This window comes from Giraffa tippelskirchi, chromosome 9, assembly GCF_054371585.1.
Source record: "Giraffa tippelskirchi isolate mGirTip1 chromosome 9, T2T-mGirTip1v1.2.pri, whole genome shotgun sequence".
In the NCBI taxonomy this organism is placed as follows: Eukaryota; Metazoa; Chordata; class Mammalia; order Artiodactyla; family Giraffidae; genus Giraffa; species Giraffa tippelskirchi.
The window spans coordinates 126,125,828-126,139,391 of record NC_137283.1 but is presented as its reverse complement, the minus strand read 5'-3'; the positions used below and the strand labels follow the sequence as shown (position 1 = coordinate 126,139,391).

General features: G+C 42.4%; 1 protein-coding gene across 4 annotated transcripts in view; it reads right to left on the bottom strand.

Moving 5' to 3' along the window:
* Window positions 1-13,564, bottom strand: part of RRAGD (Ras related GTP binding D) — a 36,910-nt gene that overhangs the window by 13,865 nt on the left and 9,481 nt on the right. For 3 of the 4 annotated variants that reach the window (XM_081528550.1, XM_081528548.1, XM_081528551.1), the window contains exon 2: window positions 6,156-6,451. In XM_081528550.1, the coding sequence (XP_081384676.1) occupies window positions 6,156-6,451 (296 nt within the window). The remainder of the gene's footprint in view (window positions 1-6,155; window positions 6,452-13,564) is intronic. The other variant, XM_081528549.1, reaches the window with a different exon arrangement.

Sequence of the window (13,564 nt, the reverse complement as noted above, 5' to 3'; positions counted from 1 at the left end):
TTGTGAATGGTTTATAATTTGTCACTTACTTGCCTGTTGATGGACATCCAGAATGTTTCCAGTTATGTGTTAGATCAGAAGATGACAATGTGGCCAGTCTCACGCACAAATCTCTGTGCCTGTTGGTGAGTTTCTTAGGGCTTACCCTGAATTCTGGCTTGTTGGGTCACAGGAATGAGCACCTTGAATTTGACTAGATAACATGTAAGAACCCCTCCTCCAGACTCTCACCAGCACCCAGGGTTGTCAAATCTCGTCATTACTGCCAACCTGAAGGGTGCGAATATGTCTCGGGTTTGGGGTTTTTTTGTTTTTCCTGGCTTCATGGCTTACAGGATCCAGTTCCCCAATCAGGGATCGAACCCGTGACCCTGGCAGTGGAAGCTCAGAGTCCTAACCACCGGACAACCAGGGAATTCCCCAACAGGTCTTGTTTTTATAGCAAAAACGAAAGGGATCTTCAAAACAAAATTTAAAGGACTTTTCACCCCCTCATTCTGACTCCAAAACTGGACAAATGCAGAAAAGCCAATAAAACAGGGGATGTTTTTGGCCATTCTTGTATTCCCAAAACTAATTAATAAAAATGTACCCCTATGTATGTATATGTATGGCTGAGTCCCTTTGCTGTCCACCTGGAAATATCACAACATTGTTAATCAGCTATAATATAAAATAAAAAGTTAAAAAAAAATAAAGTAGTTGTCCCATTCTGTATTCCTACCAGCAGTGTAGAAATTTCAGCTGTTCTCCGTGTTTCCTAACACTTGGTATTACCAGTTGGTTGGTTTGTTTTTGTCTTTTTCAATTTTGGCCATTCTGGTTGGCTTGGGGTGGTATCTCATTATAGTTTTTATTTGCATTTCCCTAATAACTAGTGATTTTGAGCATCTTTACACGTGCTCACTTGCTAACTGTATGTCTGGTTTGGCCGTGCGTCTATTAAAATATTTTGCCCATTTAAAAAAAAATGTATCCCCAGTCTTTAGATAAATCAAAATACTAAGATACTAACAGGAAACTATGAAGGGAGAAAAAGACTAGACAGTCATTTTCATCCTTCACACTCTAAAGAGTTGTTTAAAATGAAAAACAAACATTGGACACTGTGGCGTGGTTTAGTCACGTCCGACTCTGGTGACCCCATGGACTGTAGCCCGTCAGGCTCCTCTGTCCATGGGATTCTCCAGGCAAGAATACTGGAGTGGACTGCCATTTCCTCCTCAAGGGATTGGATGCTGGGCTAAGCATTTGGGAGAAATTCTAGTTTAATAATTTGGGGCACTTTCTTAACACATTATAATATCTTAAATAAAAAACAAAGTCATGATTATACAATTCCACATACAGAAATTCTAGACAAGGCAAACTATTCTATAGAGACAGAAAGCACATCACATCAGCCTGAGGCTGGAACCTGGGCAGGGGGTACATCTGAGAAAGGACACAAAGGAAGCTTTCAGGGTGGTGGAAACACTCTCAAAGTTAGAAGGTGGTTAGAAGGTGCATAGTGGTTGAACTGTGCACTTAAAATGAATGTAATTTGGGACCTTCCTGGTGGTCCAGTGGTTAAGAATCTGCCTTGTGGTGTAGGGGACATGGGTTCAGTCCCTGGTCAGGGAACTAAGATCCCACATGTGTGGGAGCAACTAAACCAGTCTGCTGCAACTACTGAGCTGCACACCACAAATAGAGAGTCTGTGTGCCACACACAACGCAAGATCCAACATGCTGCAACTAAGACCTGATGCAGCCAAATAAATATTTGTTAAAAAATGAGTGCAATTCACTGTATGTAAGTTACACTTCAACAAGTGTTATTGGTTATGTCTTTAACTGAAGAGAGGAGTTAAGGGCATGTGTCTGTAAGCAGAAGAAGCCAAGGTCAAGAGTGTATCATGATCTCAAAAGATTAGAAATCATTCCTCTAACCTCCCTGCCAAGCACATGAAATGGTCTGATTACCAGAAAACTGATGAAGTGGTACAGATCTACAAGAGCTAAAAAATGACATGACAAAGAAGAAAATATTTGATTACTAGAGCAGAGACAGTGAGTGATTTTTTCCTATTGTGTTTATTATCTTCTACAACAAATTTAAAAAAAGGGAAAACACCTTGTCTGGCTTCTATTCTCAAATTAGATCTAGGAATTACAGGCAGGTCACAATCACAATCACGGATATGAGTTAAGCCAACACTCTAGTTTGGATCCCAAGCACCTGTGAAATGGCTCCCAGGACAGGGTGGGGGTGCTCCCCTGGTGGCTCAATGGTAAAGAATCCACCTGCCAGTGTAGGAGACACAGGTTCAATCCCTGGTCTGGGAAGATCCCACAGGCCATAGAGCAACTAAGCCAGTGCACCACAACTACTGAGGCTGCACTCTCGAGCCTGTGTTCTACAACAAGAGAAGCCAGTGAAATGAGAAGCCATCACACCACAACTAGAGAGCAGCCTCCCACCCCAATCTCTGCAACTAGAGAAAAGCCCGAGCAGCAATGGAGACACAACACAGCCAAATAAGTAAATAAAATTATTTAAAAAAAAAAGAAATGGCTCCTGGGGTGGGGGGGCGAGGGTGGCCCTGGAGACGTGCTACATTCTGTGGGCTGCCCGGGGCGGGCAGTGTCCCTTGGGCAGTTCATGGGAAATCACTCTTGATGCTTTCATTCTCTTTTATTTTACATTATGTGAGGACACATTTTTCTCCTTGGTGATGTATTTATCTGGCAATCCTGTGACTGTGAGGAATTCACAAGCAAAAAATAAAACTAGGAGGTGTCAGACAAACAGAGTACTGCTTAGAGTACTGCAGTGACCTTCAAGAGTTGCTGAGACACTTTCCTCAAGTTCGGTTTTGTTTAGTGTTTTGCAATCACATCAAGTAAAGATTCCCACAAATGTGAATTTTTACAGTCTGCTTCCAACAGAAAAGTCTATTAGGCAGACTCGGAAACTGCTTTGTTAACGAAGTTAAATATTCCTTATTTTTAGTAAATGACAACTCTCAACAATGCTTTTCCCTACCTTTTAAAAAGTGTAACTTAAAAAGATGTATTTCTTACTCTTATGCCTTTTGTTGCCCTATGGCCCGAACAAAACCCAACAAGCCAAGAAACAAAACAAAGAACACATTTACCAACCCCTACTGAAAGTCCACTTTTCATGCTCAGGTTAAATTAAAACCAAATTACAGCTGCAATTTAAAAAACAGGCAAAAAAAAAAAAATAGAAAATAAAAATTGGCAAGTGTGGGAGGGAGAGGCATAAATTTGGAATTTGGGATTAACATATACACACTAGTGTGTCTAGTGTGTATACTCAGTCCTGTCCGATTCTTTGTGACTCCATGGACTGGGGCCCACCAGGCTCCTCCGTCCATGGGATTTCCCAGGCAAGAATACTGGAGTGGGTTGCCATTTTCCACTCCAGGGTATCTTCTCAACCCAGGGATCGAACCGATGGCTCTTGCATCTCCTGCATTGGCAGGCGCCACCTGGGAAGCCCAACATATACACACTACTGTATATAAAATAGATAACCAACAAGAACCTACTGTATAGCACAAGGAACTATACTCAAGATTTTATAATAACCTATAAGGAAAAGAATCTGAAAAAGAATATATGCATATATATTCTTTAATATATATCACCTGAAACTAATACAATATTGTAAATCAACTATACTTCAATCAAACAAACCAAAAAAAGGGAGATTACTTTGAGGCAATAAAAACACCCTAAACAATGAAAAAACCAGCAAGGGTACCTATTTTAGTCACATTAAAGCTGTATTATCAACACCTGAGACAGAGTTGCACAAGCAATTCAAATTCCATAAATGTAAACTGTATGTATAAACAATCTGGTATTGATGTTAAGTGCTTCCTGAGCCACAGTCCTGAAGTGATGAGTCAGGGCTGGAATCTACTTACCCACGGGCAGGGCCACTAGTTCTGCTACCCAGTTCAACAGCTACAGAAGCAGCAGCTGCAAGACTCAGGGACAAAAGGGAGCTTAGAAGAAAAAGAGGAGCGTGACAGCCCTGGAGCCTCCTCTCCCAATGAGTGGCTTGTTCACTGCCCGGCTGTTCATCTTGCGCTTTAAGCTTCCTGACTTATGGTGCTGGCCAACCTGAGACAGGAAGAAGGGGATACTGCCAAAACCACAGATGGGCCAGGAAACAGGTCAGGATGAGCAGGACAGCCAGGAAAGTGTGGCTCCCAGCAGCACCTGGACCCAATGAAGGTGCTAGAGGCATGCATCTCTGGATGGGCCCACAGGAAGAAAGGCATGGCTGTCCATGGATCAGATATTGGAATGGACAGCCTCCCTAGTCCACTACCCCACACACAAAGGAGAAAAAGAACCTCAAACCATCCGGCCATGCTCCCACAGCTCCACAAGTTCACCGTGCAGTCACTTGGAACTAAAAGGCTGAGTTGCAAATTTCATTATTATATTAAACAGGCACCTTGATCCATGAGTGAGTTTACAATGCTCTCGGGCATGAGTAGTCTTGTCCGAGAAAAGTTTTGCAAGCATGGACTCAGAACCATTATTACTGATGGTCTTCACAGCCCTTCCTCCCCAACACGACTGGGCTCGCAAGAGGCTCAGCCCCACCTGTCCATTTGCAGGTCCACAATTTCAGGCAAACATTGAGACCTGGGCTTAGAATTGGCTTAGGGCATTCCTGTAGGACTTGTTGCCTGCCTTTTAATCCCCTACAGCTATAAAAGAGAGCCCTCAGGAGGGCCTTCTGGCTAGCCCACCGTTGGGGACACTTTCTAAGAGTAACTGCACGTGGAATAGTTTGAAATAAATCAATGTCAGTGTCCCAGTCTGCTACCTGTGCTCTTTCCTAAGACTGACCTGCCTGAGATGTACTTTTAGTCCTGATGTTTCCCCCTCCTCCTGCCCTTACACCATCAGCCCTGTCCCCCACTTCACAGGACAAAGGCCCAGAGTACCAAAGAGACCATTCAGAAGGCTGATCTGAATACCAATAAAGTGAGTGACTTTCAAGCCTGGGGGATAAGGTTCTTCTCCAGCCAAGTGGCTCCCAATTCTTTGCTTTGAGCAAAGTTAAAATGAAAATACAATCAGGATTGTCTACTGATAAACCACAAAAAATAATTTTTTGTGTGACAGAAAATCAGGTAACCTAGGGGATACAACTTGGAAGCAATTTAAATAACTGAGTGAATGCTAGAGCAAAAATCACCCCATATCCACCTTATGTGAACAAGGTTTTTCAATACAAACAGAAACCAAAAATAGAATTGATGCTAAACCTTTAGTCAAGCAGATACAGATTGAGTAGAAAAAAATATATGTATCTCAAATTTCACATTTTGTATTTAGTTACCTCTAAAATACATACCAGTCATGTTGCCTTAACGGTGTACTAGTAGGAACTGTAATAATTTGATTCAGAAGAAAAATGTTCACTCTTAGAGAACTTTATCTTTACAGGAAATAGTAAACACTTTGCAATGTAGGTAATCATGTATTTTTGTTGCAGAGAACCTGTGATCTTTTAGAGATATCTGCCAAGAGTACCAGAGAGGGGACACACAGCTGCTTTCAGTGGCTATCACAGTGGTCCCCTCCCTCTGTGAGGTCCTCTTTAGGCTTGCTGAGGGCACACAGTTCCCAAACACTACTTGTTGGTCAGGGTTGCGTGAAGGGAGATTTTTTTCCCCTTTCCAAAGCCAGACAGCCACAACTGAGAAATGCTGCAGATGCTGCTGCTAAGTCACTTTAGTCGTGTCCGACTCTGTGCGACCCCATAGACGGCAGCCCACCAGGCTCTGCCGTCCCTGGGATTCTCCAGGCAAGAATACTGGAGTGGGTTGCCATTTCCCTCTCCAGTGCATGAAAGGGAAAAGTGAAAGTGAAGTCGCTCAGTCGTATCCGACTCTTAGCGACCCCATGGACTGTAGCCTACCAGGCTCTTCCATCCATGGGATTTTCCAGGCAAGAGTACTGGAGTGGGATGCCATTGCCTTCTCCTGAGAAATGCTAGTCTGGTAGAAATGCCTATTCCTGACCCTAAAACCCAAACCCAAACAATCGCAAAGGAACTTGTGTCAACGTAGGGGAGCAGGGGCATTGCAGTCCCACCAGACACCGAGATGGAGCCTTACCTGGGAGTCTATGACAAATATCAGTGCTCCTGTCCCTCGAAAGATCATCTCATAGTCAAAGGTGGGGTCGAAAAAGTCAATCTGTCCTGGGAAGTCCCAAATCTGAAAATTAACAAAGGAGCTGTTGGAAACATCCTCCCGGCAGATCTTGTTTGTGCTCTCCAAGAACAGAGTTTCGTTGGGAGACATTTTATGAAAGACGACTTTCTGGATGGATGACTTGCCACTCCTTCTTAGGCCCATGAGCAGGATCCTCGGCTTTACCTCCGTGCTGAAGGGGTCGCTAAAGTCCAGAACTGGGAAAACCACAAAACAAGAAGGAAGGTGAGAGGCTGTCACAGTGGTTAGTGAGAGGAGTTTCACTTCCGCCTTACACACGATTTATGATCCACAGACAATACCACCTTTTCAAAAACAGAAAGCGCTAACTCCATCACTCTCTCATCGAGGGGCCAGCTTTTAGTAAGTGAAAAACCCTGAAAAATGCTGCATCACCATCTCTCACACCATCTCAGAGGGCCAGAAAACATAGGCAATTCCCCATCACAAGCAGGAACTTCAGAGTGTGAAGACTAGAGGTTTCCAGGAACAGACAATACAGGGAAAGAACTCATCTTAGCATTCCAGAGTAAAGTCCTTCTTTGCCCAGATCATCAGTGTTTGCTAAAGAGATGCCTGTTTATTTGAATTATGCCTCAAAGAAACAATTCTGGACTTCATCAAAATTTAAAACCTCGTTGCTTCAAAAAAATTGAAGACAATCCAGAGTGGGAGAAAACATTTGCAAATCATATATATGATAAGGGTCTAGTATCCAAAATATATAAAGAACTCTTACAATTCAACAATAGAAAGATAATCCAATAAAAATGTGTAAAGGATTTAAACAGACATTTCTCCAAAGATACACATATGGCTAATAAACACATGAAAAGATGCTCAACATCATTAGTCATAAAGGCAATGCATATGAAAAAAATGAGATGCCACATCATACCCCACTAGGATGGGTTAAAAAGGATTGACAATAACAAGTGTTGGTGAGAATGTCAGGAAATGGGAACTCTCACACACTGCTGGTGATAACATAAAATAGTGTGCTTTGAAAAAACAGTTTGGCAGGTCCTCAAAAGCATGGGTTCGCACAGAGTCGGACACGACTGAAGCGACTTAGCAGCAGCAGCAGCAAAAGCTTAAACACTGAGTCACCATGCTATGCTATGCTATGCTATGCGAAGTCGCTTCAGTCGTGTCCGACTCTGTGCAACCCCACAGAAGGCAGCTCACCAGGCTCCGCCGTCCCTAGGATTCTCCAGGCAAGAATACTGGAGTGGGTTGCCATTTCTTTCTCCAGTGCATGAAAGGGAAAAGTGAAAGTGAAGTCGCTCAGTCGTGTCCGACTCTTAGCGACCCCATGGACTGTAGCCTACCAGGCTCCTCCGTCCATGGGATTTTCCAGGCAAGAGTACTGGAGTGGGGTGCCATTGCCTTCTCCCTGAGTCACCATATGACCCAGCAATTCTACTCCTAGAAGTAAAGATCTTACATACGTCCAAGCAAAAATCTGTACATGAGTGTTCACAGCAGCACTACTCATAACAGCCAAAAAGTAGAAACAATCCAATGGCCATCAGCTGAAATATGAATTAACAAAATGTGGTATACCCATATAATGGAATATTATTCAGCCATTAAAAAGGAATGAAGTATTGATTCATGCCACAACATGATCAATGTTGAAAACATTATGCTAAATGAAAGAAGACACAAAAGGTCACAAATTGTTTGATTCTGTTTATATGAAAAGTCCACAACAGACAAATTCATAAAGACAGAAGGTACTTCGTGGTTGCCAGGGGCTGGAGAGCGGGGGAAATGGGAAGTGACCATTAATGGTTATGTGTTTTATTTGGGGTGATGAAATGTTCTGGAATTAAATAGCAGTGATGTTTGCATTCCTTTGTGAATATATTAAAACCACTGATCTATATAGTTGAAAAGGCAAATATTATGATATGTGAAATATATTCCAACTTTTTAAAAAAAAACAGCTTCATGACTGACAAAAATAAAAGACCAAGTATGAAACCCAGTGAAAGATCAAGAAAAGAAACCAACACTTTAAGAAAAATGCATGGAGAAGCAAATGGCAACCTACTCCAGTATTCTTGCCTAGAAAATTCCATAGTCAGAGGAATCCATGTGGTCACAAATAGGATATGACTGAGCTACTGACCATAGGGGTAAGAATGGGAATCATCACTAACTGTTAATTAGTAAGAGGAATCTTATTGGGGAGATAAAAATGTTACAAAACTTGACTGTGGTGATGGTTGCACAACTAGGTAAGTTTAATGAAGGTTATTGAGTTCAGTTCAGTTCAGTTCAGTCGCTCAGTCGTGTCCGACTCTCTGCGACCCCATGAATTGCAGCACGCCAGGCCTCTCTGTCCATCACCAACTCCCGGAGTCTACCCAAACCCATGTTCATCGAGTCGGTGATGCCATCCAACCATCTCATCCTCTGTCGTCCCCTTCTCCTCCCGCCCCCAATCCTACCCAGCATTAGGGTCTTTTCCAATGAGTCAACCCTTCGCATGAGGTGGCCAAAGTATTGGAGCTTCAGCTTCAACATCAGACCTTCCAATGAACACCCAGGATTGATCTCTTTTAGGATGGATTGATTGGATCTCCTTGCAGTCCAAGAAACTCTCAAGAGTCTTCTCCAACACCACAGTTCAAAAGCATCAATTCTGCGGCACTCAGCTTTCTTCACCGTCCAACTCTCACATCCATACATGACCACTGGAAAAACCATAGTCTTGACTAGACGGACTTTTGTTGGCAAAGTAATGTCTCTGCTTTTAAACATGCTATCTAGGTTGGCCATAACCTTCCTTCCAAGTAGTAAGCATCTTTTAATTTCATGGCTGCAGTCACCATCAGCAGTGATTCTCGAGCCCAAAAAAGTAAAGTCTGACACTGTTTCCACTGTTTCCCCATCTATTTCCCATGGAGTGATGGGACCAGATGCCATGATCTTAGTTTTCTGAACGTTGAGCCTTAAGCCAACTTTTTCACTCTCCTCCTTCACCTTCATCAAGAGGCTCTTTAGTTCTTCTTCACTTTCTGCCATAAGGGTGGTGTCATCCGCATATCTGAGGTTATTGATATTTCTCCCAGCAATCTTGATTCCAGCCTGTGTTTCTTCCAGCCCAGCGTTTCTCATGATGTACTCTGCATATAAGTTAAATAAGCAGGGTGACAATATACAGCCTTGATGTACTCCTTTTCCTATTTGGAACCAGTCTGTTGTTCCATGTCCAGTTCTAACTGTTGCTTCCTGACCTGCATACAGGTTTCTCAAGAGACAGGTCAGATGGTCTGGTATTCCCATCTCTTTCAGAATTTTCCACAGTTTATTGTGATCCACACAGTTTATTGTGATCCACACAGTCAAAGGCTTTGGCATAGTCAACAAAAGAGTCCGAAATGCAGTACTTGGATGCAATCTCAAAAACGACAGAATGATCTCTGTTCGCTTCCAAGGCAAACCATTCAATATCACGGTAATCCAAGTCTATGCCCCGACCAGTAATGCTGAAGAAGCTGAAGTTGAACGATTCTATGAAGACCTACAAGACCTTCTAGAACTAACACCCAAAAAAGATGTCCTTTTCATTATAGGAGACTGGAATGCAAAAGTAGGAAGTCAAGAAACACCTGGCGTAACAGGCAGGTTTGGCCTTGGAGTACAGAATGAAGCAGGGCAAAGGCTAATAGAGTTTTGCCACGAGAACGCACTGGTAATAGCAAACACCCTATTCCAACAACACAAGAAGACTCTACAAGTGGACATCACCAGATGGTCAACACCGAAATCAGATTGATTATATTCTTTGCAGCCAAAGATGGAGAAGCTCTATACCGTCAGCAAAAACAAGACCGGGAGCAGACTGTGGCTCAGATCATGAACTGCTTATTGCCAAATTCAGACTTAAATTGAAGAAAGTAGGGAAAACCACTAGACCATTCAGGTATGACCTAGATCAAATCCCTTATGAGTATACAGTGGAAGTGACAAATAGATTTAAGGGACTAGACCTGATAGACAGAATGCCTGATGAACTATGGACAGAGGTTCGTGACATTGTACAGGAGACAGGGATCAAGAAAATCCCCATGGAAAAGAAATGCAAAAAAGCAAAATGGCTGTCTGAGGAGGCCTTACAGATAGCTGGGAAGAGAAGAGAAGCGAAAAGCAAAGGAGAAAAGGAAAGATATTCTCATCTGAATGCAGAGTTCCAAAGAATAGCAAGGAGAGATAAGAAAGCCTTCCTCAGCGATCAGTGCAAACAAATAGAGGAAAACAACAGATTGGGAAGGTCATTGAAGTGATCCTCAATTCCATTCCTGTTTAAGCATCTGGGTTCCCTGCCATAACATCTATTGCCACTCATATCTAGAATGAAGTGTTGTCTTGGAGCCTGTTGTACATTTAAAAATAAACTTTTCTTAAAAGGTCATTGAACTGTACAATTTAAATATGGAACCTAAATTATACCTCAATAAAGTTGTTTCTTTTTCAGAGTTTAAAAAAAAAGAAAGAAAAATGCAGAATACAGACAAAGATGGAAATGTGGTATTCACGAAACAAGACAGTTCAGAAAAAGAACAGTTATGGAAAAGGGTCTTAATGGATCTCAGAAATAGAAACGTAATTGGCAGGAGGGGAGGATATATGAATTGAAAAGCAGAATAAAGCAGATGAACATGGCATTAGTGACTAGAAAGTCAAAGTCTCTCAGAACACAGTACAAAGAGACAAAACAATGGAAAGGATGAAGTAAAGGTAAAAGTGACATCAAGAATAAAATTCGCAAGTCCCATTATTTTTCAAACAAGTTCCAAAAAGAAAAATTACAGAATATGGGGGAAAGCAATACTAAATTAAATAGATAATCCTTTTCCAGTTAAAATGAACATGCCCACAAAAAGGAGAAATTTAAACAAAAACATCCCCACACCAAGAATAATTATAGTAAAATTCAAAACATCAAGGATAATAATAAAACTTAAAACTATGAAAAGAGGAAAACTATTAGCTACAAAGGAATCATCAAGACATCAGACTTCTTAACAACACGAATGAAGAAAGAGAACAGGAGAGTATCATATGTCAAGGACTAGGAAAATATCTTTCACCCCAGATTTATATACCCAGTCATACTATGTCTCAAATGTAGGAGTGCAACAAAGATGTTTTCCAGGAATTCCCTGGCAGTCCAGTAGTAAAGACTGCAAGTTTCCACTGCTGGGAGGCCCAGGGTTCAATCCCTGAATTGGGAATTAAGATCCTGCAAGGATCATGGTGCAGCCAAAAAAAAAAGACATTTTCAGACATCGAAGGACTCTTGAAAGCTTACTGCCTACTTAATCTCTTTGAAAGAATTACTCAAGGATACACTCCTGAAAGAAAATACACTCAAATATAGTGAAATGCAATAAGCAATGGAAGACAAATTTTATTGAAACCTATTAATTTAAAATAAGTATTGATTTTAAATTTTGGAATAAAAAATTGGGAACTAAAATTCCAGACAAGGCAGACAGGGGAGATTGGTGAGAGAGAGGTAGACAAAAAGTAACAGAAGAGTATGGTTCTTGTTAGGAAAGCACAGTTGCATATCAATTTTTTAAAATAGAAGAATAAGCTTCTCAAAATATAAAACAGGTGCATCACATTAAATTATGCACAACCACAAAAATATTTCAGTGCTTATAAATGTCTTCATCTCTTCTCAGTTTACACTGCTGGATGTGGGTGCAGATTTTAACTTCTCTTCAGCAGAGTCTGCAAGACTCTATGGCATGATCACTGACAGAGCTGCCCTGCAGGTTGGCTCTCTTCCTCCTGGGAGAGTGTGGAGGTGATGGAGACCATTATGGAAAGGGGAGGGAATGTGTATGTGTGTTTACATACATCGAGTGGCTGGGAAGTGAAATATACATATGGTTATAATATACACACACAGCTGGAAGTATTTCCCTTTCCTGGCCAAATTCAAGCATGCACCGCCAACTATAAACAGCTGGGAAATGGTGAGTCAGATCAGCAAGAACACCATCAACTCTGTAGAGACCCCTACACTGACCCCCATGCAGATTCACTTTATCATATTAAACTATTGTTGTTTAGTTGCTTAAGTCGTGTCCAGCTCTTTGTGACCCCAGGGACTGTACCCCACCAGGCTCCTCTGTCCATGGGATTTCCCAGGCAAGAACACTGGAGTGGGTTGCCATTTCCTACTCAAGGGTAGGCTTTCCAGGTGGCGCCAATGCAGGAGACACATGAGATGGGTTCAATCCCTGGGTCAGGAAGATCCCCTGGAGGAGGAAATGGCAACCCACCCCAAGTATTCTTGCCTGGAAAATGCCATGGTCAAAGGAGTCTGGCGGGCTACAGTCCCTGGGGTCGCAAAGAGCTGGACACGACTGAGCACACACACACTGCAGAGGACCTTCCCGATCCGGGGATCGAACCCAAGTCTCTGGCATTGGCAGGTGGATTCTTTCTCACTGAGCCACCTTGGAAGCCCATATTTAATTGGCATGTACAGTAATACACTGTGTGCCAGGGACCTCGCTAGACATGTCTACAAACTTTACCCACCCAATGAGGAAGAACAAGTCTGTTCTACCCTTGAGGAACTTGGGGCAATGAACCAGCCCAAGGTCACAGGACTGGTATGTACTAGCACCCTCATCCAGGGCCTTAGCCCCCAGTCAGCTGGCATTCAACTAAAACTGCAACGAAGACAAAATAAGACGAGAAAATACCAGAGTGTGTTACGCATGACAAGAGTAAATGCTGCTAGGGAAACTTTTAAATTTACTTATACGTAGTGGGTGCTGTTTCACAATATAAATGCATTTTTTTATTGTGGACCCACGGTCAAAAAAGTTTTGTTTGCCACTGCTGTTGATCAGGGGAGGTTTCTTACATCAGAAAATTCTGCTGATGAGACTACCTTGGTGGTCCAGTAGTTAAGACTCCACATTTTCACTGCAGGGTGAACGAGTTTGATCCCTGCTTAGGGAACTAAGATCCTGCATGCTGCATGGCTCCGCCAAAAAAAAGAAAAGCCTGCTGGCAAAAATCTTCCTTCTAATCCTCCCCCACTCTCTCAAATATCCCTGCTTCTGAAATTCTATGGGGTTTCTCAAGAGGATCTCGTTCCACCCTGGGACTGGTAGTCAGGAGCTCCCATCAGCAAAGGAAACACCCGTAGGTCTCGTGCAGAGGGCTGCCCTCCACCCCTCATCACATTTCCCTGAGCTTCACCCACTTGCTCAAGTTTGATAAGAATCACCTGAGGAAAGTGATCCGTTAAAGAGAATTAAGGAGAG